Source organism: Penicillium longicatenatum, assembly GCF_028827895.1.
Source record: "Penicillium longicatenatum strain IBT 33135 chromosome Unknown contig_2_segment0_segment0, whole genome shotgun sequence".
NCBI lineage: Eukaryota > Fungi > Ascomycota > Eurotiomycetes > Eurotiales > Aspergillaceae > Penicillium > Penicillium longicatenatum.
This window is the reverse complement of record NW_026643120.1, coordinates 7,179,642-7,205,670: the sequence shown is the minus strand read 5'-3', so window position 1 is coordinate 7,205,670 and position 26,029 is coordinate 7,179,642. Positions and strand designations below refer to the sequence as shown.

Genomic DNA, 26,029 nt, shown 5'->3' with positions numbered 1-26,029 from the left:
CTCTAGACGACTTCCGGTTAGCGTGCTTGTGTTGAACAAATCCACCTTGATTAGTGATTTAATCTCCGAGGTTCCAACGGTGCTCTGTTGACTAGGTCAAAGCCCCTCCGGATTCCCGGTTTCTGGTCATTTCCATTGTGGAACGTCCCCTCTCACAGGAGGTCATTCACCATGACATCCAAATTATTTCGTCGCTCGATTTCCCTAACATCCGCACTTGCAACTAAGCCTCGCTGTCAACCTCGTGGCAAATTGTTCCATATATTTCCACTACCTAGCGGGCAGAGAACGTTTTCCGCTCGCAGACCATGTCTATCTAGCTCTAAGGATGAAGATAGCACCAATGTGTGGAAACTCACCCAAGATGACGAAAGTCAATATTGGCATGGTTACCTCTCAACACGGCCGAAATACACCGACGACTTTTACCAGCTTATGTATGACTACCATGCCGCCCGCTCCAAAAGTTCATCATTCTCTGTCGCACACGATGTGGGTGCAGGACCAGGCCATGTGTCCGCCAAGCTGAGCGAGCGATTCTCCCACGTCGTCGTGAGCGACAACAATAAGAACCACGTGGATTATGCACGGAGCTCTCTTCTCCAATCGGACGTCCCGGCATCGCGATTCTCATTCGATATCGCAATGGGCGAGGAGCTCGGATCAAGACACCCCGCTGCGTCCGCAGATCTTGTAGCTTGTGCACTCATGTTCCCGTTGATGGACACCCAAGCCGCGTTACAGAGTTTCCGTTCCCTACTAAAACCTAACGGTACTCTTGCCATCTGGTTCTATGGACGTGCTCATTTCTCGGAGGCAGAATATGCGTCAACGTGCCAGCCACTGTTAAATGCAATTATTGATCATCATTTTGGCGGTGTGATCAAGGGAGGTGGGCCTGAGCACCAGGCGGGGTGGAAGCGTGCAGCGGATGGAATGGCCAGTTGGTTAGATTACATCCCGTTTCCCGAGGCGCAATGGGGATCCGTGGAGCGGCACAAGTGGAACTCGTCATGGACAACTCTCCCGTTCTTTGGACAACCTGCGTGTGATTTCCCCGTTGAGCCCAAGAGTAGCGTCACGGAGAATGAGCTGGTGCTGAAGAAAGAAGACAGGGAGCTTTGGAGAAAAGACTGGGATGTGAGTGAGCTGAGGAAATTTGTTGAATATATCTTTCCATTTCAAAGCATGGATGAGGAATCAGTGAAGCCACTGTGGGAGCAACTTGCCGCGAATATGGGTGGTTCTCATGTTAAGCGAGCATTTTCCTGGCCATTACTTCTCATCATGGCGTCAAAGAAGTGAGAGCTGAAGTCACTACGAAGTATACGAAGGTGGATCACATATTCAAATCCAGTTGGCTACAAATTGAACGAATACTTTGAATTCTTTGTTTCACTCACCTGGGTGTTTTGATTGGTTCACTCCAGGGGTTATATGCATGGGCGTAAATAGGTCATAGTTTGCAGAACATGTCGCCGTGTTGATAAATGTGCATGGAGGATCGACTTTCCCCTAGGTGGTAAAATTGGCAAGTGTCATGTTCTCTACCTCCAGGGCCAAGCTCCTCTTTGGCGGCACCAATAAACAGTCAGGGTATTTCTTGCACTCAAGCCATTTGTATTCATGTATCACAGGTTCCCACGTCCAGAGCCAGTGTCGTTATGCTCAGCAGGCCGCATTCCTGGGGGAAGACGGATGCCAAGGGCGCCAGGAGGAGGGTTTCCTGTTCCTCTAGCCTTTGGCTTATTGGCGATGTCCACACGAGCTTTAGTCAGACACAGAGCAGGTACCACCCAGCTGTTACAGCTGCATTGCATACCTTGCCATGCAAATTTACCGATATTGGCTCCACAAGTGGGGTTTGGACAAGACAAGCGGCCGGATAAGGGTGCATCTCCAGAATATTGTCCGTTTGGGTCATCAGCACCTGCTGCTGGAAACAGGCTTGAACTCATCCATTTCATTGGATGCAAAAATATATGTGCGCAATCAACGTTGGAATGTGCCCGAGCATTGCTGCGTTTTTCCTGCTCATGAGAGATAATGTATTTAGATGATGCGATGCCCCGTCTGTGAGAGCAAATTAGCCTTTCGATATTTTATCCACACCGCTGTTTCTTGTCGAACGAAATACGAACCGGCATTTGCGACATTTAATCTCCACTTCTCCTTTATCTTCGGACTGAGGCCGCATAGGCTGTTCATCTTCAAAGCGTACTGACTTAATTTCCGGAGCACGACCACATGCCACACTGTCCTCAACGTCGCGACGATATAGCCACCGTTGGTAGACTGGGTGGGTTGTGACATCATCTGGGCATCCCATTTCGTGGTACAACTCTAGTTGCTGCATGAAACCATCATTGGGCTCACAGAGTGGCCGTCCTTGCTTGATAATCTCCAAGGCAGATTGCGGTGTAAGCGCACTGTGCTGCTGGCGAAGTAAATAAGCAATACAGACAGCTGCGGACCGGGACTTGCCCATTGCACTGGAGGAAGGTCAGTTGAATTATCCTACCGTAACGAGACAAAGCAAGGAACACAAATAAATGAGGGACCTTGTAGTTGAAAACAGATAAGAATTGAACGACAGCTTACCAGTGCACAAGGACGCCCCCATTGGAATCCAGCCCAGATTGAATGAATTTGACCGCAGCCGGGAGATGTTCGAGAAGATTTTCGTAATCAACATCATCAACGTCTATTCTGTGATGCTGAAAGTTCGAAAATAATTCCTCAGTGGGACTAAGACGTAGCACAGAGACAACATGGGTGATATTTTCTCTTTCGAGAGCAGCTTTGTTCTTCAGAGATAGTATACTGTAGGGACCTGTCAGCGGGAGGTCGTATAGAGGCCCACTCGGCAGAAATCTAATTAGAAGTATTGAGAGACCGACCCTCCGACGTAGATGTTGTGACCAGGAATGCGATTCATGGCCATCTCGATAGCAGGGTGCAGAAACGCAAATAATAGAAAAGAGGAATATGCTCTGGTATCAGGAGTATCGCTATCTTTTGACGCAGAAGCAAGTACTTGTGAGTCTTTGTTTCCCCAATCTCATTCCGAGGCTTGAATGGAGAGGACCGAGGTTTAAGCCTCATTTGCCAGCCCGAAAAAGGATGTTAGGGCAAGGGCAGTCGACGGCCAGGTGATGTTGATGCCTTAGGCAATCAACGAACGCGGCCCTACGAACTACGACTTTCCATTCGATCGTTTTTATCGATAAGAACCAAGGCAGCAATTTATGGAAGCGGTCTAAAGGGATTCGATTCAATCCTCCCGACGCTGTACTCGACCCCAGACCTCATCTGCATTGGCTTTTCCCCGGGTCTCTGGAAGGATTCGATAAAGAAGCACTCCCAAGAGTCCCGCCATAGCCGCGAAAATCCAGTATACCCTGCCCTGGCCACCCAGCGCATCATTGACAACGGGGAAGAATTGTGCCACCACAAATGTAGCCATCCAGTTGACCGATAATCCCCAGCTTTGAGTTGCACCAACTGCCTCCGGTCCGACCAACTCAGACGACAGTAAAAAGGGAACCGGTCCTAGTCCCACCGCAAAGCAGGCAACAAAAAGTAAGCATGCGACTGCAGAGACAACCTTCTGCTGGAAAGCAAACCCAAGCGCCAAGAGGGTGGAACAGCAACCCAGACTACTGATACTGAGCAGCATGCATGTCTTACGGCCAATGCGATCGGGCAAAGGCATGCATGCCAGCGTCGCTATGAGATTAATCACGGAGGTCATGATGGTAAGCAGTGCAGCCCCAGTGGGCAAAATAGTCTGCAGGATGGAAACACTGTACATCACGAGGCTGTTAATCCCGGTCAATTGCTGGGCAAGCATGGAAACGACGACGGCAAAGATGGCGGGTCGATAGCGTGGATCCTGTACAGCCCGAAGCATTGTAACTCCCATCGGCTTGGGAGTTTGGTTGTCAGACGGCGGGGAAAGGAGAGATTCCTCCTCACCGGACGTCGGCACAGCACTAGCATCTCCCAAAGCCGCGATTTCGGCCTCAATGTCCGCATCCGCGCCTCGGATGCGCTGCAAGACATGCCGGGCCCGGCTTCTTTGGTGGTTTTCTGCCAGCCAGACTGGGCTCTCAGGCACCAAGAAGAGGCCCACGAGTTCTAACACTCCCACGATACCCGCCGCCGCGAGTATCAATCGCCACATGCTATCATGGCTCCAGAAGTACCCTAGCACCTGTGATGAGAGAATTCCAACATTGATCATCACTTGGGTTACAACTCCGAACAACCCGCGGGACTTTGGAGGAGCAACCTCAGAGACATAAATAGGGCTCACCACGAGGGCAGCGCCACAACCGATCCCAGACAAGAATCGGCCGAGAGCAAGAAGGGGAATGGCAGAAGCTAGAGACTCAGTCACAGGCCCCAGGATGAAAAAGACCGTTGTCGCCTGGAGTGTGACGCGGCGTCCGGACTTGGTCGAGATAGGTCCTGCTAGCAGAGCCCCCAAAAGTCCACCCAGAGTATATATCGATGAGATCAAGCCAAACTGGGACGTGTCCATGGGGATGCATTGCAGAAGGCCATGACGAAGAGCCTTGACTCCGATACTCTTCTTTTGACAAGTTATGACCTCCTGGGGTGCATTCAGTTCGGCCTGTTCGTGGTTAGTGGAAAGTGGGGACATCGGGGACAAGGTGGCCGCGCGCTTAGATTATACGTACTAGGTGATAACCGAATTGAAACGGACCCAGTGTCGCGATGAGCACAATAAAAATCAGGTACGATTTTGCTTTCAACCGTGCCGACTCGCCCGAAGCCATGATGAGCGATAGGACAGGGTTGTAGAGTGGTCCTAGGAGAGGGTCAAGACGTTTCCCCAGGAATAACGATAAGCGATAAGAGTGATAATTGTAGTTCCGCTCCGAGATAAGGAGGACGCGCAGAAAAAAAGTCGTCTCCAACTCCCCGCGCTGATCTCCGAAAACTGGTTGCTTCCTTCCCTTGAGTTTTTTCCCTCTTTTTTTTCGATCCTACCTGCCAAAATAGGTCTTCCGAAGCGATTCGCTCCGCTAGTCCCGTGGCTGGGTCGTGCCATCCAGACAGCGCCTCGATTACCTTTCCAAATGGCCTCCAACGATGCGCAGAATGGCGTGACGGCGTCTGCCGCACCCAAGAAACTACAGGGCAGACAATTCTATGAGAGTATTGGCAGTCCAAAGTATATTGTTGCCCCTATGGTTGATAGATCGGAGTTTGTGAGTGCCGCTTTGTTTCAGTCCGATATGCCACTTGTATACTAATCATCTGGGTCTATTCAGGCGTGGCGCATGCTCACTCGATCCTTTTTACCTGCGGAAGAACAGAAATCTTTACTTTCATACTCCCCTATGTACCATGCGCGTCTCTTTGGTGAAAATCCTCGCATGCGGTCCCAGCATTTTCAACCGACCCGAGGAGCGGCTGGTGAAACGACCAAACAAGATGACCTGTTTCTCGACGGCAACCCGGCCTTTGACCGACCTCTCTTCGTCCAATTTTGCGCAAACAACCCGGACGAATTCTTGGAAGCAGCGCGCCATGCCGCACCCTATTGTGATGCCGTGGACCTGAATCTGGGCTGTCCCCAAGGTATTGCGCGAAAGGGCCACTACGGTGCTTTCCTCCAGGAAGATTGGGACTTGATCTACAAGCTCATCAATAAGCTCCACACTGAACTTGACGTGCCGGTCACAGCCAAGTTCCGGATTCAGGAGACCAAGGAAAAAACTCTGGAGTATGCGAAGATGATTCTTTCCGCAGGCGCAAATATTATTGCGGTACACGGACGCAGACGAGAACAGAAGGGTCATGAAACAGGAGTTGCAGATTGGAGCTACATTCGCTATCTGCGAGATAATCTACCCCCTGACACTGTGATTTTTGCGAACGGGAATATCCTCAACTACGATGATATTGAACGGTGCCTTGAAGCAACGGGCGCCGACGGTGTCATGAGCGCCGAGGGAAACCTCTCTGATCCGACTATCTTCAGTAAGCCACCACCACCCGGCACCGGAGGACGGGAATACTGGCGCGATCGCAATGGAAAAGGTGGTTACCGAATCGACGCGATCCTCCGTCGATACCTCGACATTATCTACCAATACGTTCTTGAGCAACCCGTCCCAGAAAGAAAGCCACTTTTCCTTCCCTCAGACCCGGTAGATAAGGCAGAAGAATTCAGTACGGACGAGGTTGAGGGAGAGGAGGAAGGTCCAGCCAAGAAGAAACAAAAACGTGATAAGATTAAGAAGCCCAACTCTCCCAGCCTGGGTGTCATGCAAGGTCATCTTTTCCAGGTTCTGCGGCCGATGGTTTCCACTCACACTCATGTTCGAGATGCTCTTGCTCATTCACGACCTGGTGACATGCCTGCTTTTGAGCGGGTCCTGACTCTTGTGGAGCGAGCAATCAAGGATGGTCTGAAAGAGTACGAAGTGAACCCCGAGAAGTTTGAGAGACCTCACGATCCCACCTTGACTGGGTCAAAGGCTACTATCGCGGAATACGGACGTCCATGGTGGATTTGCCAGCCGCATATTCGACCCTTGCCTGAAGAAGCCCTCGAATCTGGAGCGTTGCAGCTAAAGGGCAACAAGGACAGCAAGAAGGAGGAGAAGGCCGAGAAAGCAGAGATACAGAAAGCAACCGAGGCCAAACCCCCGAATTCTGTGAATGCTGCGAGTCCCGTTAACGGTGTCACTGATTCCTCTGCAACCCTGACTCCTGATAATCTTGTGAGTGGCTGAGAAGCATTGCAAAGCATATAAATGAGTGTAAAGAGAGTGGGATACCTGTATTGCATAGCGTTTAGAAGGTTACTATCCAAGTACATATCCATTGTTATATTGGAATTGTTGCGTGTCTGTCTTTAGTCCCTCTCTTACAATTACCATATTTAAAACGCCACGTAAATTCGTGGAATCGCGCATAGTCCATGATCTCGAATACAAAGTGGGTCCGGGCATAAAGCCGACTTGCGGCAACTTAATGTGCTTCCCCGCGTATAAGAATTGGAGATGCCGTGCATGCGCCCCCAATTGTACCTCTTTTATCTCCAGCGTTTAACTACAGACATGACTACACTTATAGCCCGGCTCCGGCCGTCTCTACGTTCACCAGTAGGGAATTTGGCTGCGATCCGGAGCTTCACCATCTCCTACAGTTTGCGGGATCCCGCCGCCGCAGATGTGGCTGCGTCATTCCTTTCGCGCTTCCAATCACTAGGGCCCCAGACCCGCACTCAAACACTAGATGCCAACCAACTTCAGCTTCTGAGCCTCACACTCAATCGTCCCTCCCTCTTTCCTGGCTCGCCCTTGCTCTCCAATGCACCAACAGGGCCGCCGGCCGAAACACCCGTCCCACCCGGATACCACCTAGTATATTTTACCCCTGCTTTCCTAGAAGCTGAGCTTGGCGCGGACGGTACAGATGCATCATATAACCCTGATACGCCCTTCACTCGCCGCATGTGGGCAGGAGGTGAGGTGCTTTGGCCGAGGAATTCAGAGGGGAAGCCCAACCTCTTGCGGGTGGGCCAGGAAGTGCACGAGACAACACATGTATTGAGCGCTGAGCACAAGGTCGTCAAGAAGACGGGTGAAGATATGATCGTAGTCGGGGTCGAGAAAGCTTTTTCAAATGAACAGGGAGTCTCGGTCATTGATCGCAGGTGAGTAGTCAACCTTGTCGGCACATCGACGATGAAGTATGTGAGATATTGACCCGTGGCTTAGAAACTGGGTATTCCGCAAGGCCTTACCACCGCCGTCAGCATCCTCAGCGCCAAGTGATCAGTTTCTGGTCTCAACTTCTCATACTGCGGCCCCAAAGCAGACCGCGATATCCACTAAAGGCAATACCCATTCGCGGACTTTTGTGCAGACCCCTGTCACTCTTTTCCGGTTCTCTGCGTTAACTTTCAATCCGCACAAAATTCATTACTCACTTCCCTGGGCGCGCGATGTCGAGGGGCATAAAGATGTGGTCGTTCATGGACCATTGAACCTGATCACAATCCTGGACCTCTGGAGGGACACTCAAGGTAGAAAGGTTGCCGATCCCACTCTGGTGGTCCCTCAGCGCATCTCATACCGTGCAACGAGTCCGTTGTATGCGGGTGACGAGTATTCGGTGGTGTTGCAAGAGGAGGGTGATCGGTCTAAGGTGCACATTGTTGGATTGAATGGAGTGGTCGCGATGAAGGCAGACATTGAATAGATGCCCATCTGTTCATTAAAATGATCATGTCGTTTTCTACGAATAGAAGAGCTATACATGATGCCCCAAGTCAGTCTAGCCGAGAAATGTCATGTGTCTGTCTAATGTATATGTACCCTAATCCAAACCTTCGGTCACGCCGCGTACAAATTCATTCGCACTCATCCCGAGTTGCGCCAAATCCACTCCTCCCTGGCCCGCCATCGTCTTTGACATGGCTCGAGCGACTTCCTCCTCCTCCCAGATATTGTTCACTACTGCTCCTCTCTCGGCCGAAGAACCGCCTTGGCCCCCATTGCTCTCCACAGCCACCACGGTTTGCCAATACAGATCATCGCGCGATTTCAGCGCTTTGTCCCGAACAACGGCATTGCGAGTCACATTGACAGCATGAAGTTTTGAGTTGGCACCGGTGACCGCGGCCAATGCAACCGACACTGCCTGATCGAGATGCTCCACCGTGGATGGTGGTTTAAAGAAGAATCGGTTGGTAGCTGAGAGGTAGATGACGATGGCACATAGACTGTCACAAATGGTGAATGCGAGTGGCCGCAGAAGCACCATGAGGTTATAGAGACCAGTGGGAGGAATTTGGCCCGCCCGCACTGCAGGGCTTGCCGATTTCACGGCATCATATGTAGCAACGAAATAGACATCCACGAGCGCCAGCGCCAGACCGGCGAGGGTGAACTTGGTCCGCCAGCGGCTAGATTCCCGTCCCCCGAACGGTGCGGATGTGGCAACAGCGAGAATCAGGAGATGTAGAAGATGCGGTCGGAGCACGTTGGCAGGCAGATAGTATAAGAAGTAGGTATAGAGGTTGTCGAAGGAACAGTACTGGCAGGAGGTCAAGGCATCGGCACCAAAGGTGAGGTAGACCTTGCGAGCGCCAAGAGAGGTTAATTTGTCTCGAAGCAGGGTATCCGCGTCGGTCAATAAACCATCAGACCGAAGTCTGGTGAGCCGGTGGAAGACCACATCGATCGGAGTATTGATTCGTGAGCGAGTGAGGGCGAAGATGTTGGCTTCGGGGGCATGAGGGTTGAAAGGCAAGCTGAGAATGAGGAAGAAGACAATGCTTCCAAACAAGAGGTTCAGCGCTCGATTGGGGGCGGCGGGCAGAGGACGGGGTGGTGGGCGACTGGCGATGGAGACTCGCAGGGCCCGGTAGGCTCCAAGTAGTCGGGGCAAAAGGATTGGACCAAAGAAGATCAGGAGGGATTTGATGCTGTTCACGATTAGAATCGAAGCGCGTAGGGGTTTGCGGAGAACCTACGTTCCCCAGGAGATCCCGACTCCAGCCATGGTGAGATTGAAGGAAACTGGGGAATCTATATCATTGGGATAAAACAATCATGGAGTCCGAGAGGAGAGGGTGTAGAGCAGGCGGAAAGAAGAGAGGTGTTCCGATGTTGGCGGGACTTAACAGCTTATCATATGATTTCCGACTCCGCACTCCTGGCACTGGAAATCAACGAAGTACCCCAATCCAACGCTAAACTTGAGAGGTCTACAGGGACAAGTTGCATCTATGCGATATTGTGATTCTGCGATGGTCTATATACAAATTGTGGATATACCCTTCCAAGGGCTAAACGTTCATAGCTTCGCCTTACCAGGCGCAAAATTCGAGCCAGTACCCTGGCTAATGGCCTCAACGATCGCATCCACGCTGTTGAGGATCCAGGTGTTGCCTTCGTCACTGGCCAACCAACGTGCACCTTGCTCGCTCTCAACGTCACTAGCCCAACTGCCATCCTCCAGTGCCTTCCGGAGTCCAAATACATGAGAAAGCACCTGGGGACCGACACCCGTCTGTGCGCGTAGACAGGACACGGCCACGATGGAGGTCAACACGCGACCGGCCGAGGCACCGGTGTCCCGTGCGGGGTCTGAGAGTAGAGCACCGTAGTTACTATGCAAGATATGGACCGGCAGATCGGGGTGCGAGTCGGCAAGCTTATTGTATAGCTTCTTCTCGAAGGGCCGGTAGATCGAGTCCCAGAGTGCTCGGCCGCGTTCGCTGATCTCGGTAATGTTCGCTGGTGTTGGAGTGCGGGTAGGAGTGCGGGAGAGCTGATCGCCAACAGCCTCCGGGAGACTACTCTTGAACGCATTCAGACAGTTGATTGTTCGTGGGATTCCGTTAAAGCTGATGCACTTCAGTCCCACCTCGCGCATCAGCTCGGCGGTTTCAACATTATTGGATGTGGAGGAGGCAAGCTGGTAGAGGACGGCGAGGGATTCGGGAGAGTTCATGGTCATGGTCGCAGCGGTCTAGACAAGTCAGTATGACCTGTTGTCATTACTTTGCATGCTTGTAGGGTTGCTGACCGACAGCGCGATCCATGATGGCTGTGAAAGTTGCTGGGCCTGGGCCGCCTGCTGGATCTTGAAGTAGACCGAGGCAATGTTGGCGGGTGCAGGCACAGTGTGTGGCCTGGCGGCCGGGGCATTGATCAATGCTTTCAAGCTACTGGAGAGTTTTGACATGGCGTGGTGTATGTGAAAGTTGCAAAGGGCATTTGGTTTTGAAAGACGCAATCCCGAGGTTACTGTACGGACACGGCATCCAGAAGTGAACGCCGAGACCCCACAGTCTGTCCGAACATCCGAGATGCACATCATACATACTACATAAGTCACAGAATTTGGTTTTCAGTACGCTAGCGATTTTGGCCATTTCCGATAAACTATGGCTCCATTTTCCTCCTCAGCATTCCGCAGAAACTCTCGAACAACACACTGTTTGTGCCTCGGGTCCAGCTAATCAACACTTGGACTTCGTGTCTTTCAGGATCCTGCCCTCGAACCAGTGTCAACTGAACTCGAATTCCCAATTCCACTCTCATCGGCATGGCCAATAGTTTGCCTGGCGCACCATCTTGTCCAGCAAACTTGAGCTTGCGACGTGCTTGACGAGACCAGACGTTCTCGGGCGCAAATCCGACGCCAGCACTACGGGATTGATCCCATGTCCAGTACCAGGACAAGGAGCTCAGCTCGGTATCCATAGTAGCAATTGCGACATCGATTGATTTTGTCGGTGGAAGCACGAAGCTAAAGTCAGCAGGAAAAGGCAGGAGGTGCTTTGGGAAGCCCGGAATTCCTCTTGCGACGCTCTGTATGATCATTAGAAACAGTCATACCGTATTATGGAATTGTCGTACCATTGCAGGTCGCATATCCCCCCACGACCAGGCAACAGCCCAGCGCTTCGTTTTGTTCCCCTGCACAAACTCGGTGACGGCATAGTTTTGGTTTTCACGTTTTATCAGGTTGTCAACGAGCGTAGTCACACTGCTCAGCTTGCCTAGCATAGTTGTATACCATTTGATCCGATCCCGCACTTGTAGACTCTCATCAATCATGCGCGTAACAAATCCAACCTCTCCGCCAAGAGTGATCATCTCCACATCAGCTCCAGTGCATGTCTGGAAGAAATCAGTGACTGGCTCTGTGATTCGCAGGGATGACCTACTGAAGAGGGAGCTTGCGTTTTCGCCTCGGTAGATGCAACCATTTCCTCGTGTGAGGTATAAAACGGTGGGTTGCACATTGTGAAGTCCAGCCTAGACAGGTATCAATCACATGTTCCTTTTTCTCATATTTGTACATCTCCTTTTACCTATCATGGCCTAGCATTTCAGGCGAAAAGAACGGGTCCATGGGTTCAGTTTTCAATATGTGAATACGTGACTCGAGCTCATTCATTTCGATATTATCTTCGGCTGCCCAATAATTGATTTCGTCAATATCTGAATCTTGTTAGCCTTGTCTTTGCGCTTCGGTCAGCGAAACCCATACCGGTCGCTAAAAACTTCCACTGTGGTCGAGTCTTGCAGCCCAGTAAAGGATAGATGGCACAGCATCCCGTTCCACTGGAATTTGTTAGCTCGGCACATCAAGGCGCATGCTCAAATCGATGACATACATGTCTAAGCCTAACACTTCCCGATTCTGGTTGTATTCTCTTTCAATTGTTCCTTCTGTAGAGTCGAGAAGATCTTGCACCCAGATGATGTAATTGAGCCTAGTTCATTAGATACTGCGAGTCATGACTGAGCATGGGCTGCGTACCTGTTGGGGACCTAGAGCTTTCCATTAATATAGAATCACTAAAGACATGTGTCTGTACTGACCGGGGGACATAATCGATCCTTCGGAAGTTTGACTTCAAGGCCAAAATCGCGCTTCAGCAAGCTAATGGTTAATTGTCTGTAACGAAATGAGTTTTCATTGCTAGACCGTATAATTCATATCATACCGGACAGTGGCTGGGTCATTGAAGTCCACTTTTTTATTTAATTTGAGCCTGATGATTCTTCAGCACTTGATGTTCCCTTTGATTTGAAGATGCACTTACAAATTAGCGAAATCAGGCGCTTGTAATGCGAGCTCCTCGAAATTGACCCCGTTTTTGTAAAGAGAACGCGCCGACTCCATTTTTGTTCCGTTGTGAAGAAAATGGAAGGTAAGGGCATGTGGGTTTGTGTGTTGTAGACGTCAATTGTGGCGGTAAATATGGAGACCCACCTTCGAAGGTTATGTCTGCACTACAGTATGACACTTCATATGCCAGGTGCTAAGATCAATTCGCCGAACGGATTGTTGGGTGTTTCATGATAAGAACAAAGTCTCTTGGGGAAATCACGGAACATTTGCCTGGGTAGGTGGTCGATAGACATGTGACCTGGCGGTCACCCGAGATATATTCCTGTGGATGGCAACAGCCCTAGAGCCCAATTCACATGATTTATCATCATCCATGACACATGTAATCGATACCCGGACGTCAAACTAAAGTATCAGAGACGCTGTAATTCCGAAATTATTTGTCATTTGATTGTATCGACATCTAGGTATTTTGCCGTCTGACTCCCCCCTGACCTCAGGTCTCTGAACCAAGTTGCTCCATATCTAATAAGGCCGGAACCGATCTTTCTGTTTCTTCTCCTTCCGCGAAGTCTTTGTAGATCCAGCCTGGGCTTGCGAATCATCCCCATCAGGCTTCCACACCCGCACGAACCCGTCCTCGCCACAAGTAAAGACTGATTGACTCTGTAGAATAATATCAGCAAGAAGAACCAGACATTGCACTCGAAGGTGCTTTATTCGGCTGAACATGGGAGAAGAAGAAATACCTGATCATCCAAGTATACCGAGCGCACAACCTCATCACCATGCGCACCAGGCAGGCGCCAAAGGTTATTCTGGTCAAATTGCCAGCCGGGACTGGAGACCAACGGAACCAAATCAAGGCGCTTATCACTGTGGCAGAGAAAAGAAATTAGTAACCTGGGCAGTGTACAAGAGAAAGTGTCGGAAAAACATACATTTTGTTGCCAGCCGCAATATACGGTCCTTGCCCACCCATGCAGACCTGCACAACATACTCAATGCTCAATGGCTCTCGTACGTCATCGAACTCTACTGGCTCGGGTTCTTGCCCAGGATCGTCGGGATTGGTGGCTGGATGAATAGAGAACTGTTCGTCATGGCTCAGCGCAAAGATAGTACTCTCGGACAAGAAGCCAGCATGATGAACCGAGCCATGGTTGATGACCTGCACCAGGGCGTCATCCTCGTCTGTCACTGTTGTGTCATAGATATTAACAAGCCCGTCAGTGCTGCCAGAAAGTAAGATGTTATTGCGGGCTGGGTGATATTGAAGCTATCTATCGATTAGTTTATTTTATTTTATTTTTTTTTAGATAGCCGTTTCTTGTAGGAAGGGCAATGCGGTATGCACCGATCTAGATGCGCGAAAAAGTGACTTGCCTCTGTGATATCGTCATTGTGGCTCTCCACATATTGAAGGCGCGGAGCCTGTGGAGATCTTATATCCCTATCAGTAGGTGTGAGTATAGCACATGATTTTTCGTGATTCATCTATAAAGAAATTACCAGAATGCGACAACTGCCTGTGACGAGAGGAGCTCTGTACCCGCGACAATGGTATTGGTTTCCGGGTTGCATGCAATAGAGAGCACAGGTGCATGTCTCACTAGAATACCCAATGGATCAGCTAAGTCAAAGACCAGGAGACAGGAACTTGATAGTGCTGGGCCATCCTCCGATAATTGTGCAACCATTCGAGAATTTCATTCGGACTGACCACTGAACAGTCATCCAGACTCGTTGCTGGTCCATAATATTTTCCAAGGTAAGAAGCAAGATGTGATTGGAAAAGACGGGGAAAGAAAATGCAAGGTATTTCCTGACTCACTTGTTTCTACCTCTATCGCTGTATTTCCAGCTCGAACATCCCACAGCTTCACTTTTCCCTCACGACCACCAGTCACCAGCAGCTGTGATTCACCTGATGCATAGCTCCGTAGTGAAGTGACACCTCCGTCGTGGGCCTTTTGGGAGACCACCGCGACGCGATTAAGATTAGCGGCATCGAAAACGCGCAGAGAATCGTCCGAGGAGATAGCGGCAAAGGCGCCGGCTGCAGACGGCACAAGGGAGTAAATGTAGTTGTCTGTCGGTAGCGACAGCGATGAAGATGCTGTCTCTTTCAGTGTGAACATGGTGGCTGATGAATTTTGACGCCAAATGCTCCTTGCTGATAGGCCTATGGCAGGTGGAAACACAATGTGATCACAGGGCACGGGTCCGTTTTCCTTGAATTTTATCGTCGATCCTTAGCTTAGATCAATACAGCTTGATCGTGGTCCTCGTGTTTGTTCTTTCAAATGGTTCCTGGTAATTTTCGTCTATACCGTGGAGGTTTCGGAGCCAAGAAAAATTCCCATTTGCGTGGGGCTCAACACACCGCCGCTGGTGTACATGTCAAGAGGACAAGAGAATCATTACATTCAACCATCACCTTTTGACGAATCATTTAGATTTTTGCTCTACTCTATCGTGCTCTATAAAGGCGTTGCACATCTTTGCTAAAATCCCAAGCCATTGTTGAGCCATTGGAAGCCGAACACCATTACGTATGTATTATGTTCGACATGCGACGGCAATGTTAAAATGCCCCTGTGGTAACATACCGAACATGACCTCTCGTCACAGCAACATAGAGCCTGGAAGAGATTTGACTATCCTCAGAAAAAGCTAAGACAAGCTTTGGAACAATCAATTCTTTGCTCCGCGCTGTTTAAAGCATACCTTTTCCCGGTATTCGCTTACGAATCTGATCGTTCACGTTACCAAATGTTCACAAAGCGACCTTTTTGGAGAGATCGAGCCTTATGAGGAGGATTTTAGCTCTATCAAATGGCCAAGGATCGAAATAGACGAGAATTTTGCCGAAAGCGCCTCTTGCCAGCATTCGTATATCGCTACGGGGCGCTGGATGCTCACAATATCCAAGTTAGGGAATCACCAGATAGACTCGATCCTTCAGAGGCAAAAATGTGGATCCTTGCTTGCCTACCGCTTGCCCATAATGGATAAAACGCAGAAACGGCCCCGTCATCTCACTATCTGGTAAACGCCAAGTCACCCTGGGGGCCAAACATCGATGATGTTGAGACGTCGCGGATCTAATTTGTATAGTACGAGGGAGGTAACCGAGGTTACACGCCACAATGGCATCTACGATGGTCAAATAAAAGCATAAATAGCTGGAGATCTCCTTCAAAGTCTGAAAATCCATCCATCCATCCATCCATCCATCCATCCATCAAGCAACCCCACTCCTCAACCAAACAACCAAACAGCCGATCTCCCGATCAATAAATCCACCATCAAGATGCAGTTTATCACCATTATCATTGCTACCATGGCCGCTGTTGCCGCTGCATCCCCTTACCCTGATGCCTTCGAGAAGCGCACTTGCGTCGGCCGTGAGTCTGATTCAAAAAGCAACGCAAATCGAGTACAGCTGACTAAATATGTCTACAGACTACAAAGTTGCCTGCCAGAGCAATGGCCCCTCTTGCTGCGACGACTGGCAGTGCGTTGGCGCCACTGAGTGGAATGACGGTGTTTGCATCCCTAACTACTAGGGCGTGCATTACGGACTTCGAAGCGGGCTTCGAAGCATAAATATGATGCTAGTATTATTCCTTGTTTCCGCGTCGGTGATGTATCGCATGTTCTGAACAATTTACGAGATATCATTTGGTCCTGTTCCTGATTCTTTTCGATTTCATTATTCCATGACTACATGATGAAGTTGCCAGGTCCTGAATTAAGCTTTGTGAGATTGAACAGCCTTGGATGTTCGCCCCCGGAGTGTACATGATATGACGATTTAAAATCTATGGAAGGAGAGTACAGAGCATGGAATAGATCAATTGTAAAATCGAAACGATGGAAGATTCCCTGGCGTAATGCCATTCCAATATTCCGGAGATAAGAGGATTTGCTGCCGTAGATCGGTTGTGTTTTCGAGAGTGGATCAAATTATGTTTACCTTGGCAAGTTTGGGGATTAGCCCGCCTTTTGATCGGTGTTCGGCCTTTGCTTCCGCGCAAGGCCGACATCTTAATTTTGGACACGTTGTTGATGTGCACAGCTCCAATTCGAATTCCTTCCGGAAGGATTAAGGAGAAATGATTTCATACTAACCAACAGATTAAGACAGTAGTATGAGTGAGGCAACTAAAATCTGCTGTAAATATGCGTCAGTTAAGTTTCTTCAGGGAAAAAAAACAAAGTTGTGGGTCAGTAAGAGCTTTATTTCGCACCCTTGCAAGTCTGGGGACGGAAAGTCGGCCTTTACCAGCTCCGACTTGGATACAGCCATACAAGCGAACGATAGTAACCCACATCTTACGTAGATTATAGATCAGGCTGTAATCTTATCTCGTTAACTCCGGCTATAAAAACCTTATTCAAAGTTTCGTCATTGAAACTTTACCCAGAGTATTATTATGTATTATTATATAGCACAATCAGGTCTTCTCAATATCTTCCCTAGTAAACTCCGGAAGTAATCAATCATCGAAAATGTCAGTCGACTTCGAAAACGACGTTCTTCTTCTCACTTGCGCGAGCGGCAACCAATGCTCGCAATTGATCCCTCTCCTCTACAAGAAATGGCAGAACCTGAGGCTAGCCGTGAACACTACGTTATCGGAAGAGCTCCTGAAGACAACCTATCCCAACGCAACAGTTGTGCGAGCCGACATGTCCCGCCCGGAGGATGCGAGGCGCATCTTGTCAGGAGTCACGGCTGTACTCTATATTGGGCCATCTCTTCACAACCATGAAACGGAAATCGGGTACACCATGATCGACGCTGCACGTCAAGAAGCCCAGCATGGAGCACTAAAGCATATTCGTCTTCTCCTCCGTGCTGCATCCGCAAATCCGCAAATTGATGAATCACGATTGCAAGCGTTACGTGGAGGAATATCTTGTTGAATCAGGACTCAACTACACTATTGTTCAACTCAGTCATATCCTGGACCAATTTTCCGTCGAGAAATTGCTGCAATCGGAAGAACCTGTTTTCCCTGCCAGTTTTGATCTACAGGTAACGTTCTCGTTCACCGTCCTGCATGATCTGGCGGAGGCATTTGCGGTCATTCCGAATGAGAGAGAAAACCATTATTTGGCAGAGTACACAGCCTGCTCCACTGGACCAACTTCCTATGCTGAAGTGATTTCGATGCTGAGCGAAGAAATGGGTAGACCTAATACAATCGTTAAAAAGGACTACTTCGAATCCGCAGATCAGTTCCAAAATATGCTGGCTGGGAAGAATGGTGAAGTTTCACCTGGTGCCCGTGATGCGATCCATCGGTTATTACTCTATTACAACTTTTATGGAATCAAAGGCAACACGAACGTGCTAAAGTGGTTAATTGGACGAGAACCCACAACTATCAAGGGCTTTCTCCACCAGAAAGTCTTAGGATATCGTAAGTAATTCTGCCTTGGGATCCATCAGGAGAGATGCCGGTCCATGACAGATTGCGGCAGAAGGTACACTGGGCGATACGGCAAGCAGCAATGAGGAATTACGGATGGTGAGGTTCCAGGTGTGAATTTCAGTGTAAGTTTTAGGATGATTGGAGATAGTATAAGGCCTGTGAATGGCATTTCAAAGTTGGCGGTGCCTTTTTCTTCTTCCAGATGAAGAAGACAGGTATTGTAGGTATTGGCGGATGGAGATGCAACATGGCGAGTAGTCTGGTGACTGTGGTGCCAACCTAAGGCCGAGTGATTTTTGCCGAGAAATTCCAGTCTACTTGATATTTAAAATAAGGATTCAAAGGTGCCACGATTAGATTTTCTGCTTAAATGTTAGAGTTTTCAGTCCGGAGTTCTATCAAACTTGTAATCGGGGTAATGATGTTCTCTAAATTACGTCTATTTTGTTAAGTCCGGTGCACGCCATCTATACTACCTTCCCGAGCCGGTGGGTTGAAAATACGGATACATACTTTCAACAGACATCAAGACCCACTCATAATTACCTGTGCAGGTATATATGACTCTCGTATCTTCCAATTCCAAGTTTTATTGTCGTTTCCTCACTATCTGAATTTTTGGAGGTATACATCATGACAGAGTTCGCCTACAAACATGTCCTGCTTATCGGAGCTACCTCTGGTATTGGCCAAGCTATGGCCGTCAGAATGCTCCAGCATGGTATTCAAGTGACTGCTGTGGGCCGACGCAAAGACCGGCTAGACGCACTGGTGCAAGAATATGGCACCGACAAAGCCCATGGCGTGGTCTTCGACATCAGCAAACTTGAAGCTATCCCAAACTTTGTGGCGGAGTAAGGTGTACCCCCTTGCTCTGATGGTATCCTCCAGTCTGACAAATCGAACAATCAAATAGGGTGACTAGTCAATATCCCGATATCGACTGTGTGTTCATCAATGCCGGTCTCCAACGGACTACCGATTTCACATCCCCGCAGACCGTTGATTTAGACGTCTTAAATCAAATCATGCATGTCAACTACACTGCCGCCGTGACTCTGGCAACCGCCTTTCTCCCTTACCTATCGGGCAAGACGACTGCGACCAGCTTGGTCTTGTATGACTCCCTTTGCATCTTCATGTGCATCCAAGCTAACTGAAGTAATAGCACCCTATCCAACCTTGCCATCGTGCCCGTAGGCCCCTTGATTGGATATTGCGCATCCAAGGCTGCTTTAAATACATTCGCCATGTGTCTCCGGGCTCAACTAAAAGAGGCCAAGTCCAATGTCAACGTGATCGAAGTCTTCCCCCCAGCTGTTCAAAGTGAGTTCTAATTCGCACATACCGTTCTTTAATATGACCTCCAGAGAGGAATTACCAGAGGTATTGGGCTAATCAACATAAACAGCGGAACTGCATGATTATATGGGAGCGGATAAGGGTCGTCAAATGGGAATGCCCTTGGAGGAATTCACGGACAAAGCCTGGGAGGGATTGGTCGAGGGTGATGATGAGGTTCACGTTGGGTTCATGCCACCAGAGGAACGCTTTTTCAGTATCGCTAGACAACGTCGTGCTGCTTGTGAAGAATTTTCTCATCAAATGCTGGGAATGATGCAATAAGGAGGTGGAAATCAAGTTTCTCGGGGCGGTGTATATTAGCTTCAGAATGAGCTGCTACAGTATTAGAAATTGACATGTTTGATTTTTCCTTGTCTTATTAAATCCTAGAACTTTCATGTTGTAACTTTCAAGTCGGCAAGGGCCGAAGGACGGCAAATAGTGGGGACGCTGCTGGGCGAATAAAGAGAGGGGTTTCGGCTGCTGCTTCTGGGTTCGGATTAGCCTCTGTTTCGTTTGGATTTGGGCAAGTCGGCATCCACGGCATTATGATGAATATGAAGCTTGGTACCATCTATAATCCCGGACTCACTTCGGTCGTGCTGGGCTTTGTTCCGTTTGGGATGAAGTATATGCGCTATATGCAGAAGCATGGCTTGCTCTCTACACGTGACTGGGTGCTTGGGGTCGTTGGTGCCGGTGCAGTTGGCTATACTCTTCTTCTCAAATACACCTTTGGCTGGCTTCCCGACCACAATACGCCGTATCCTTTTACTCCCTCTGAGATGACGCGATGGGGTGCCAGGCTCGCGGGATTGGCATAGTAGGTCGAAGATGAAGAAAAATAAAGAGGACCAGTCCCTAAGTGGCTTTGTATTGTGACCCTTGCAAAGCCTAGCCAACCGAACTTTGAGCGGTTCGGACCTTGGGGATTCAACGTAGGCCAAATCCATTTAGGGATACATTGGCCCGGACTAGAGAAGGGACGTCCAATGGACCTCATTACTCTCAGGGTCATCAAGTTAAAATAGCAAACTTTCCGGTTCCTCTCATCCCTCTTGTCCAAGGGAGTTTCTGCCGAGATCCTGTGCCTGGCCTTGCGTGTCACGTGAAATATCATGAGCTTATCAAATGTATTGCATGGAGCTTAAAAGACCCCTTATGTACGCCGAGCAACATGAATTCGAATCTGACCAGGTCTCTGATTGCCTAGCTCGATAGTGGGGTCCTTCTAGAAACGCCCGCTACTACTCCACACCCGCGTTCCCACCGGAGAATTACCGTTTCCGGGGGCTTGGTGCCTGAGAAAGGCCCAAGATTCGTGGTTTAAATCAGATCTGCCGGGGTTACTGTTACCTTAAAACCACCTGATTTCATCCACGGAAACAAAGTGGAAAAAGGAATTCATTTGTCCCTCAGCAATTAGATAGAGAGAAAGAGCGACTGGAGACTGATTTTAACCGACAGCCGACAGTCGGACTCGGGCCGATGTACGCGGTTCGCCATTGCCTGGTTCAGAGACATTCGGGCAAGTTAGCCCCGCGGCGGTTAAATGCAACTGCCCCAGCATTTGCCCCCCACTCCACTTGGGTATGTTACTCCCTCTCTGTATGACGGAAGATGCGAGTGATCACCTGTCCAAGTGAAATTTCAAATAAAGACCTGCTCCCCCCGTAGATTTAAGATCCTGGTCCTCATTAGTTTCCCAATTAATCTCTCCCCCTCCTTTCTCGTCCCACACCCACCATGTCTTCCGCAACCACTGTCACCAAAACCAACATTGGTGTGTACACCAATCCCAAGCACGACCTGTGGATTGCAGAGACCACTCCAAAAGTAGAGGATGTCCAGTCAGGCAAGGGCTTGAAGCCCGGTGAGGTGGTCATTGAGGTGCGCAGCACTGGTATCTGCGGGTAAGTCCATACAATTGCGCCGCGTCAAAAGCCTATAACTTTCACAGGGACTAACCGTCACCCCCGCGTTCCAGATCCGATGTCCACTTCTGGCACGCAGGCTGCATTGGTCCCATGATCGTCACAGGCGACCACGTCCTTGGTCACGAATCCGCCGGCCAGATTGTCGCCGTCGCACCCGACGTTACCTCTCTGAAGGTCGGCGACCGCGTCGCTGTCGAGCCGAACATTATCTGTAACGCCTGTGAGCCTTGCCTGACAGGTCGCTACAATGGGTGTGAGAAGGTCGATTTCCTCTCCACCCCTCCCGTCGACGGTCTGCTCCGTCGGTACGTGAACCACCCCGCCATCTGGTGTCACAAGATCGGTGATATGAGCTATGAAGACGGTGCCCTCCTGGAGCCATTGAGTGTTACCCTGGCAGCTATTGAGCGCAGCGGATTGCGTCTTGGCGACGCATTGCTTATCACCGGTGCTGGTCCGATCGGTCTGATTAGCTTGCTCAGTGCCAAAGCGGCTGGCGCCTGTCCCATTGTTATTACCGATATCGACGAGGGTCGTCTAGCCTTCGCTAAGAGCTTGGTACCAGAGGTGCGCACCTATAAGGTGGAGTTTGGAAAGTCGGCCGAGGAGTGTGCCGAAGGCATCATCAATGCCATGAACGACGGCAAGGGCTCCGGTCCCGATGCTCTGCGCCCCAAGCTGGCTTTGGAGTGCACCGGTGTCGAGAGCAGTGTCAACTCAGCTATCTGGAGTATGAAGTTCGGTGGCAAGGTATTCGTCATTGGTGTGGGCAAAAACGAGATGACTATCCCCTTTATGCGTCTCAGTACCCAGGAGATCGATCTTCAGTACCAGTACCGTTACTGCAACACCTGGCCCCGTGCCATTCGCCTGGTGCAAAATGGCGTTATTGACCTGCGCAAGCTGGTGACCCACCGCTTCCCCATTGAGGATGCTCTCAAGGCGTTCGAGACTGCTGCCAATCCCAAGACCGGAGCTATCAAGGTGCAGATCATGAGCTCCGAGGAGGACGTGAAGGCAGCTGAGGCTGGCAAGGCCTTTTAAATGCGTGATGAGAAAGGATGGCGTTGATGAATTACCCGAATGATTTCTAGAATTGCCTAGCCTCGTTAAAGACGAAATGAATTTCCTATGTCTCGCAATACAACGTACCAAAAGAACCTTGCTTCTCAACTGGAAATAGTTTGAAATTTCAAGATGGAGAGGTCGAGAAATGAATGGTTCTATGGCGGGGACCTTGATAGTCCGAGGACGTCTGCGTCACCGACCTCGGAACTATGTTGTAGCTCCTGGAGCTTTTCATGCGGGGGATAATGATTATTTATCCTGCTTGGACCCATTTTCGCTGTATAACTGGGATGTTCCAGTGGTATTATTGTATTATCTTCTATCTAGATTGCAATAAGGTAAATCATGTGGATTGATCCGGAGTCTATATGCGACCAATTCGTAGTCCCAACCGAGATCTACACAAGATAAACGCCAATTCATTATCGAGAGACAGCAGATTTTGACGCCCCAGGCAAGAAATGGCAAGGTTCAGGAGAGGCATAGCGGTCGTAAGTCATATTCACATCTAATTGCCGTTGTTCTTGTTCTGGTGCAGCAACCAGGTGAGCAGATCCACCTTGGTCACAACCGCCAGCGGCTTCATGCTGCCGTTTGCGTCCTTCTCAGTCACCACGGCAGCGCTGTTCCACTCAAAGAAACGGTTCAGAACGCTGAGCGGGGTGTCCAAGGTGATCTCAATGAACTGGCGGCGCTTGGGCTGGATCTTCGACTGGGCGATGGCGCCCATGTCACGGGGGTCGGTGACAACCTCGGGAATCTTCGAGAAATCGAACATCACCTCCGAAACGGGGGTCTTGCCCGATACCCGACCGTGTGTTAGTCTGCTCAGGACGTTACCCAGGGTAAGGAGACCGACGAGCTTGCGACCCGAGGGTGCGAGAACAGGAAGCTGGTCAAAGCCCTTCTCACGCATAATCTCGATAGCTGCATCACAGGGGAAGCTGGAGGTAACGGTGGTGATTGGCTTCAAACGGAGAGCGCTGACCTTGGCACCAGCCAGAGGATCCTCGGAGGTAGATGTCTGGGCTTTGGTGGTAGCGGTCTCGACGGGGACAGCAGCAGGGAAAAGGTCATTGGCGGCGAGCCAGTCGTCATCAGCGAACTTGGTGAGGTAGCTGCGGATGCTGTCTGGGAGAATGACGACTACAACGTCGTCTTTAGAGAATTTCTTTTCCTGGTTGGCCTTCACAAGAGCGGCAACAGCGCTTCCACTGCTACCACCAACCAGGAGACCCTCCTCAGCAATGAGACGACGCGAGTACTGGAATGACTCGCGATCTTCAGTCTTGTACCAGCGGTCGACGATCTTCTGGTCCAGCACATCCGGGATGAAATCATAACCAATTCCCTCCACCTTGTAGGGCTCGTTGACACGGGACTCGTTCAATGTGGGCGGAAGGGCAAGGATAGAACCGAAAGGATCAGCGGCAATGATCTCGATGTTGGAATTGTGCTTCTTCAGACCACGAGCCAGGCCGGTAATGGTGCCACCGGTTCCAGCACCTGCGACGATAGCGTTGATCTCACCCTTGGTCTGGGTCCAGATCTCCTGAGCAGTGCCGAGCTCATGGGCCAACGGGTTGTTCAAGTTGCAATACTGATCAAGGATGTGGGCATTAGGCAATTCCTTCTCCAGGCGTCTGGCGACTCCGATGTGGGACTCAGGGGAATCGAAGGCGGCCTCATTGGGGGTTCGGATGATTGTCGCATTGAGGGCCCGCAGGACGGACACCTTCTCGGCGGACATCTTCTCGGGGAGGGTAATGATGGTTTTGTAACCTGCATAGTATCGATTAGCATTGTCAAGACTGCCCCTTCGTAGCTGTGCACTTACCCTTGACGGCGCCAACCAAGGCCAGTCCAATACCACTAATCGATTAGGGTCAGCCACGACGATTTCTCAATCAAGGGAAAAACAATCCACCACTAACGTGTTACCACTGGTAGGCTCAATCAAGGTGTCACCCGGCTTGATGCGACCAGACCGCTCAGCCTCCTCAATCATACGCAGGGCAATGCGATCCTTGACGGAGCCGCCTGCGTTGAAATACTCCAATTTGGCATAGACGGTGGCCTCAATACCCAGGCTTTGAGGAAGGCGGTTCAGTCGCACCAGAGGGGTGTTGCCGATGTGCTGGGTAATGCTATCCAGCGCCACGGGCGGAATGACGGGTGTCGTGACAGACATGATGGGAATCGACCTTAGAACACGTTAAGGAAGGAAGAATGAGGTCACAAAGGTTTTCGATTCGAGCTTATCTGACTTTTTTCGTGGTCCCGCAGTCTGGCCCCTCATCACTCTATTTGCGCATTTTCTTACTCAATTTCTCCATTTGTTTCCGTCGATAAGCGTTGGGTGCCTGGAGAAACTGGCAGCGGATGTGATCTTATGTAATGGCATTTCCTAATCAGTAAATAGGCCACGGTGTAGATCGTTTACAGAATCATAACTACTGTAGCTTATGAACTAATCTCCATTGGTTGATGATCCAAGCATCCGTATCTTACTGAAAGCATTCGACAAAATCACGAAATGAAATTCTTCTATGTCCAAATCTTTGTCCTGCAAGATGCGCATAGGGCATAGCATGTGCTCGAGAATGGCCGAATCGATTTGATTCAGCCTTGACGCCTGACAATCTCCAGGAAGTCACGCAAATATCAACGGAGCACAGAGGATCCAAGGTAGATTCCACTTGATCAATGATCTTCCTTGATGCCCGCGGGGTTGACACAAAGACCACCAGCAAGGGCAGAAGGTGTGCTGCAGCAAAGAGGCTTCTGGTCACTGCAGCTCTTCTTCAGCTCAGGGCCATCTTTTGCGCTAGAAGCTGTGGTTTCAAGATAGGTCAGCAAGAGTTGAACCCGAACATATGGCCTGATCACTGGCGAACAGCTTGTGGAGGATCATCTTACGGTTACTGCAGCCCAATTTCAAAAGGTTAGGCGAGCAACATGAAGGAACGCTGTACAATTTGTTGGGACAGGCACTGCTTGTGCTGCTTGTGCGCGCGACGAGGGCAGCAGGATGGGCCAGAGCAGCGCCAGCGGAGGCAGCAACTAGGAGAATGGAAACCTTCATTATCAAGAGTTGCGAGAGTGAAGACGCTAATGGGAACGCAAAGGTGCCTTTTCAAGAGTATTCAATGTTGACACCACTGCATACCTAACCCATTGCCCTTAATGACCCTAGTTGCTAATATTCCTAGATGATCGTCCATAACTATGCTAATGTAGCTTCCTTGCTGTTTATTCCTAGATCTCACCACGCAGGGATGCTACAGTAGATCTATGATTACTAATTCATGATTAAGCGCTCTTTTATACTTTATCGCGTCCTATACATATCCGTGGGAGCCTGGGAAGGGGATGAACAAAACATTGGGAATCCCTGGATTCACGAAGAATGTCGCCCCTTCGCTTTCCCCTGCCCGCGTACGCAGTCGATCCATATTTTTGAACTCATTCCCTTTGGTCTCACAAGCTCTGTATCTATCTGATTCGTTAATTTAACCCTGTGTTCTGTCCTGTCTGACCAAGAAGATCATGTCTTGGCTCGTTGGCTTGATGGATGACGATTTCTTTGTG

The 26,029-nt window shown here is 49.8% G+C and overlaps 16 protein-coding genes across 16 annotated transcripts; 8 read left to right on the top strand and 8 right to left on the bottom strand.

Moving 5' to 3' along the window:
• Nucleotides 1-171: 171 nt before the first annotated feature.
• N7484_005242 (class I SAM-dependent methyltransferase) lies at nt 172-1,305 on the top strand (the record flags this gene model as incomplete). The annotated part of the gene is made up of 1 exon (XM_057115662.1): nt 172-1,305. The coding sequence occupies one exon, from the start codon at nt 172-174 to the stop codon at nt 1,303-1,305; it is 1,134 nt and encodes a 377-aa protein (XP_056975802.1).
• A 326-nt stretch (nt 1,306-1,631) lies between these two features.
• On the bottom strand, nt 1,632-2,944 carry dspC (dual specificity phosphatase YVH1; the record flags this gene model as incomplete). The annotated part of the gene is made up of 4 exons (XM_057115661.1): nt 1,632-2,073; nt 2,142-2,492; nt 2,602-2,823; nt 2,901-2,944. 4 exons carry the CDS (start codon nt 2,942-2,944, stop codon nt 1,632-1,634), a joined length of 1,059 nt encoding a protein of 352 aa, XP_056975801.1.
• Nucleotides 2,945-3,274: 330 nt separating this feature from the next.
• Nucleotides 3,275-4,805, bottom strand: N7484_005240 (putative MFS glucose transporter; the record flags this gene model as incomplete). Its single annotated transcript, XM_057115660.1, has 2 exons — nt 3,275-4,639; nt 4,707-4,805. 2 exons carry the CDS (start codon nt 4,803-4,805, stop codon nt 3,275-3,277), a joined length of 1,464 nt encoding a protein of 487 aa, XP_056975800.1.
• A 303-nt stretch (nt 4,806-5,108) lies between these two features.
• On the top strand, nt 5,109-6,773 carry N7484_005239 (tRNA-dihydrouridine synthase family protein; the record flags this gene model as incomplete). The annotated part of the gene is made up of 2 exons (XM_057115659.1): nt 5,109-5,240; nt 5,304-6,773. The coding sequence occupies 2 exons, from the start codon at nt 5,109-5,111 to the stop codon at nt 6,771-6,773; spliced, it is 1,602 nt and encodes a 533-aa protein (XP_056975799.1).
• Nucleotides 6,774-7,100: 327 nt separating this feature from the next.
• N7484_005238 (hydroxyacyl-thioester dehydratase HTD2) lies at nt 7,101-8,247 on the top strand (the record flags this gene model as incomplete). The annotated part of the gene is made up of 2 exons (XM_057115658.1): nt 7,101-7,699; nt 7,764-8,247. The coding sequence occupies 2 exons, from the start codon at nt 7,101-7,103 to the stop codon at nt 8,245-8,247; spliced, it is 1,083 nt and encodes a 360-aa protein (XP_056975798.1).
• Nucleotides 8,248-8,364: 117 nt separating this feature from the next.
• N7484_005237 (uncharacterized protein) lies at nt 8,365-9,552 on the bottom strand (the record flags this gene model as incomplete). Its single annotated transcript, XM_057115657.1, has 2 exons — nt 8,365-9,475; nt 9,524-9,552. 2 exons carry the CDS (start codon nt 9,550-9,552, stop codon nt 8,365-8,367), a joined length of 1,140 nt encoding a protein of 379 aa, XP_056975797.1.
• A 294-nt stretch (nt 9,553-9,846) lies between these two features.
• Nucleotides 9,847-10,740, bottom strand: N7484_005236 (uncharacterized protein; the record flags this gene model as incomplete). The annotated part of the gene is made up of 2 exons (XM_057115656.1): nt 9,847-10,524; nt 10,582-10,740. The coding sequence occupies 2 exons, from the start codon at nt 10,738-10,740 to the stop codon at nt 9,847-9,849; spliced, it is 837 nt and encodes a 278-aa protein (XP_056975796.1).
• A 200-nt stretch (nt 10,741-10,940) lies between these two features.
• N7484_005235 (DUF890 domain protein) lies at nt 10,941-11,806 on the bottom strand (the record flags this gene model as incomplete). Its single annotated transcript, XM_057115655.1, has 3 exons — nt 10,941-11,369; nt 11,418-11,681; nt 11,729-11,806. The coding sequence occupies 3 exons, from the start codon at nt 11,804-11,806 to the stop codon at nt 10,941-10,943; spliced, it is 771 nt and encodes a 256-aa protein (XP_056975795.1).
• A 1,361-nt stretch (nt 11,807-13,167) lies between these two features.
• N7484_005234 (WD40 repeat domain-containing protein) lies at nt 13,168-14,783 on the bottom strand (the record flags this gene model as incomplete). Its single annotated transcript, XM_057115654.1, has 6 exons — nt 13,168-13,308; nt 13,392-13,518; nt 13,584-13,921; nt 14,029-14,095; nt 14,155-14,254; nt 14,477-14,783. The coding sequence occupies 6 exons, from the start codon at nt 14,781-14,783 to the stop codon at nt 13,168-13,170; spliced, it is 1,080 nt and encodes a 359-aa protein (XP_056975794.1).
• Nucleotides 14,784-15,958: 1,175 nt separating this feature from the next.
• Nucleotides 15,959-16,214, top strand: N7484_005233 (uncharacterized protein; the record flags this gene model as incomplete). Its single annotated transcript, XM_057115653.1, has 2 exons — nt 15,959-16,052; nt 16,111-16,214. 2 exons carry the CDS (start codon nt 15,959-15,961, stop codon nt 16,212-16,214), a joined length of 198 nt encoding a protein of 65 aa, XP_056975793.1.
• Nucleotides 16,215-17,160: 946 nt separating this feature from the next.
• N7484_005232 (uncharacterized protein) lies at nt 17,161-18,085 on the top strand (the record flags this gene model as incomplete). The annotated part of the gene is made up of 2 exons (XM_057115652.1): nt 17,161-17,557; nt 17,583-18,085. 2 exons carry the CDS (start codon nt 17,161-17,163, stop codon nt 18,083-18,085), a joined length of 900 nt encoding a protein of 299 aa, XP_056975792.1.
• Nucleotides 18,086-18,722: 637 nt separating this feature from the next.
• On the top strand, nt 18,723-19,715 carry N7484_005231 (oxidoreductase, short-chain dehydrogenase/reductase family; the record flags this gene model as incomplete). The annotated part of the gene is made up of 4 exons (XM_057115651.1): nt 18,723-18,943; nt 19,006-19,206; nt 19,258-19,415; nt 19,501-19,715. 4 exons carry the CDS (start codon nt 18,723-18,725, stop codon nt 19,713-19,715), a joined length of 795 nt encoding a protein of 264 aa, XP_056975791.1.
• Nucleotides 19,716-19,981: 266 nt separating this feature from the next.
• N7484_005230 (uncharacterized protein) lies at nt 19,982-20,257 on the top strand (the record flags this gene model as incomplete). Its single annotated transcript, XM_057115650.1, has 1 exon — nt 19,982-20,257. The coding sequence occupies one exon, from the start codon at nt 19,982-19,984 to the stop codon at nt 20,255-20,257; it is 276 nt and encodes a 91-aa protein (XP_056975790.1).
• A 922-nt stretch (nt 20,258-21,179) lies between these two features.
• On the top strand, nt 21,180-22,414 carry N7484_005229 (NAD(P)-dependent alcohol dehydrogenase; the record flags this gene model as incomplete). Its single annotated transcript, XM_057115649.1, has 2 exons — nt 21,180-21,346; nt 21,421-22,414. The coding sequence occupies 2 exons, from the start codon at nt 21,180-21,182 to the stop codon at nt 22,412-22,414; spliced, it is 1,161 nt and encodes a 386-aa protein (XP_056975789.1).
• Nucleotides 22,415-22,946: 532 nt separating this feature from the next.
• N7484_005228 (cystathionine beta-synthase CYS4) lies at nt 22,947-24,629 on the bottom strand (the record flags this gene model as incomplete). Its single annotated transcript, XM_057115648.1, has 3 exons — nt 22,947-24,220; nt 24,276-24,310; nt 24,373-24,629. 3 exons carry the CDS (start codon nt 24,627-24,629, stop codon nt 22,947-22,949), a joined length of 1,566 nt encoding a protein of 521 aa, XP_056975788.1.
• A 512-nt stretch (nt 24,630-25,141) lies between these two features.
• N7484_005227 (fungal hydrophobin domain-containing protein) lies at nt 25,142-25,523 on the bottom strand (the record flags this gene model as incomplete). Its single annotated transcript, XM_057115647.1, has 2 exons — nt 25,142-25,272; nt 25,358-25,523. 2 exons carry the CDS (start codon nt 25,521-25,523, stop codon nt 25,142-25,144), a joined length of 297 nt encoding a protein of 98 aa, XP_056975787.1.
• Nucleotides 25,524-26,029: the final 506 nt, after the last annotated feature.